Genomic DNA, 2159 nt, shown 5'->3' with positions numbered 1-2159 from the left:
CTCACCTTTTTGCAGATGGATACCAAAACGTCCCAACACCATTTGTTGAGCAGGTTGATGGAGTCCATTCTTGACCTCACTTTGCCTTTTCCCCGCAGATCTGCAAAACCCCTGAGCCCAAGACAGCCTCGTACTGCAGCCCTTCTGTGCCCGTGCATTTCAACATCCAGCAGGACTGCGGCCACTTCGTGGCTTCGGTGCCCTCCAGCATGCTCACCTCTCCGGACGCACCCAAGGACTCTCTGCCTGCACTGCCCTCACACCCCCCTGCCCAGGAGCAGGACTGCGTGGTGGTCATCACCCCAGAGGTGCCCCACCAGACGGCCTCTGACTTCGTGCGGGACTCAGCCACCAGCCATCAGTCGGAACCTGAGGCTTACGAGCGGCGCGTGTGCTTCCTGCTTCTGCAGCTCTGCAACGGGCTAGAGCATCTGAAGGAGCACGGCATCATCCACCGGGACCTGTGCCTGGAGAACCTGCTGCTGGTGCACTGCGCCCCGCAGGCCTCCCCCGGCCCCGCCTCTGCCACGCCCGCTCCCCCTGTCTCCAGTGCCGCCGCCACTGCCGCATCCCCTTCCCCGGCTGCTGCTCCCTCTCCTTGCCCCGCTGCCGCTCCCCCCGCCGGTGTCACTCCCGGTCCCTCGGCTGCCCCCGCCTGCCAGGAAGCGCCCGGCGAGAAGTACCTGCCCCGGCTCATCATCAGCAACTTCCTGAAGGCCAAACAGAAGCCGGGTGGCACCGCCAACCTGCAGCAGAAAAAGAGCCAGGCCCGGCTGGCCCCCGAGATCGTATCGGCCTCCCAGTACCGCAAGTTCGATGAGTTCCAAACGGGCATCCTCATTTACGAGCTGCTCCACCAGCCCAACCCGTTCGAGGTGCGCGCGCAGCTGCGGGAGCAGGACTACCGGCAGGAAGACCTGCCCCCGCTGCCCGCCCTGTCCCTCTACTCGCCGGGCCTGCAGCAGCTCGCGCACCTGCTGCTGGAGGCCGACCCCATCAAGCGCATCCGCATTGGCGAGGCCAAGCGGGTGCTGCAGTGCCTGCTGTGGGGGCCGCGGCGGGAGCTGGTGGAGCAGCCGGGCACGTCGGAGGAGGTGCTGTGCGGCACACTGCACAACTGGATCGACATGAAGCGCGCCCTGATGATGATGAAGTTTGCCGAGAGGGCGGTGGACCGCAGGCGCGGGGTGGAGCTGGAGGACTGGCTGTGCTGCCAGTATCTGGCGTCCGCAGAGCCGGGAGCCCTCTTACAGTCCCTGAAGCTCCTGCAGCTTCTGTGAGCGCAGCGCCTGGCCCCGCACTTTAGCCGCCCGCTTCCCTGCCCGACCCCAGACCCGCCCCCGCGCCCTACCTTGCCTGGGCAACGTCTCCTCCCCCTGGGAAATGGTACAAACGACTGTCATACATGAATGTAATATATATGTATAAAATCTAAATATGAAAGACTGCGGCTGTCATTGCCCACTCTGGCCTCCCCCTCGTCCCCAGGTCCCCCGTTTCTTCCTGCAACTATGTCCACTTCTGGCTCAGCGCCAGGGCCTGGGGACAGTTCTGCCAACAGAGCGAAGCCTGCACTCTGGCTTCGCTGCCTCCTCATGGGATCACTTCACCCTCTAGTCAAAAGGCTATTTTTAAAAAAACAAACAAAAAAATCCCTCATTTAAAAAAACAATTGGGGTTTGAGTCATTAGCAAACCTCTTTTATCGCAGAGTGCCTGAGCACGTTAGTATCTTGGGGCGTTGAATTGCATCTAAGCCTCTGAGCAGTGGCTTCAAGACCACTTGAGGTGTCCGTATCTCACACTTCTGAGGGCAGCAGGCCCCTGGGCCTGGGGCGCATGGCCACCACTTGACCTCCCCTGCTCCCCTCCCCACCCAGCAGGCTCTTAGAAAGAACCCAGACTCAACTGTGAGCCCAGCAGAGGTTCAGAATTCAACCCCACTGTTCCGGATCATTTCCAGCGTGCTGAAGCTGCTTGCCAGTTGTACTGGTCAGAGGCCTGGCTGAAGCAGAATCCACCCCAGATGGTTCAAATGAAGAAACTTGAATGGGGCCATTTAGAGAGGCGTGAGCGGGGTTAAGAGCCAAAAGGAAAGGTGATGAGGCAAAAGCAGGGGCTGAGGGGCACCTGGGTGGCGCAGTCGTTAAGCGTCTGCCT

At 61.0% G+C, this 2159-nt stretch overlaps 1 protein-coding gene across 1 annotated transcript in view; it reads left to right on the top strand.

Moving 5' to 3' along the window:
- PRAG1 (PEAK1 related, kinase-activating pseudokinase 1) overlaps nucleotides 1-1432 on the top strand; it is a 47188-nt gene extending 45756 nt beyond the window's left edge. Inside the window, exon 5 of the mRNA XM_040643329.1 lies at nucleotides 99-1432. Coding sequence (XP_040499263.1) covers nucleotides 99-1280 — 1182 coding nt within the window. The 3' untranslated portion in view covers nucleotides 1281-1432. The remainder of the gene's footprint in view (nucleotides 1-98) is intronic.
- The last annotated feature ends 727 nt before the right edge of the window (nucleotides 1433-2159 follow it).

The sequence above is a fragment of the Ursus maritimus genome, unplaced genomic scaffold, assembly GCF_017311325.1.
Source record: "Ursus maritimus isolate PB19 unplaced genomic scaffold, ASM1731132v1 scaffold_28, whole genome shotgun sequence".
NCBI lineage: Eukaryota > Metazoa > Chordata > Mammalia > Carnivora > Ursidae > Ursus > Ursus maritimus.
The sequence above is the reverse complement of the archived record's forward strand: the minus strand, read 5'-3'. Positions and strand labels throughout refer to the sequence as shown.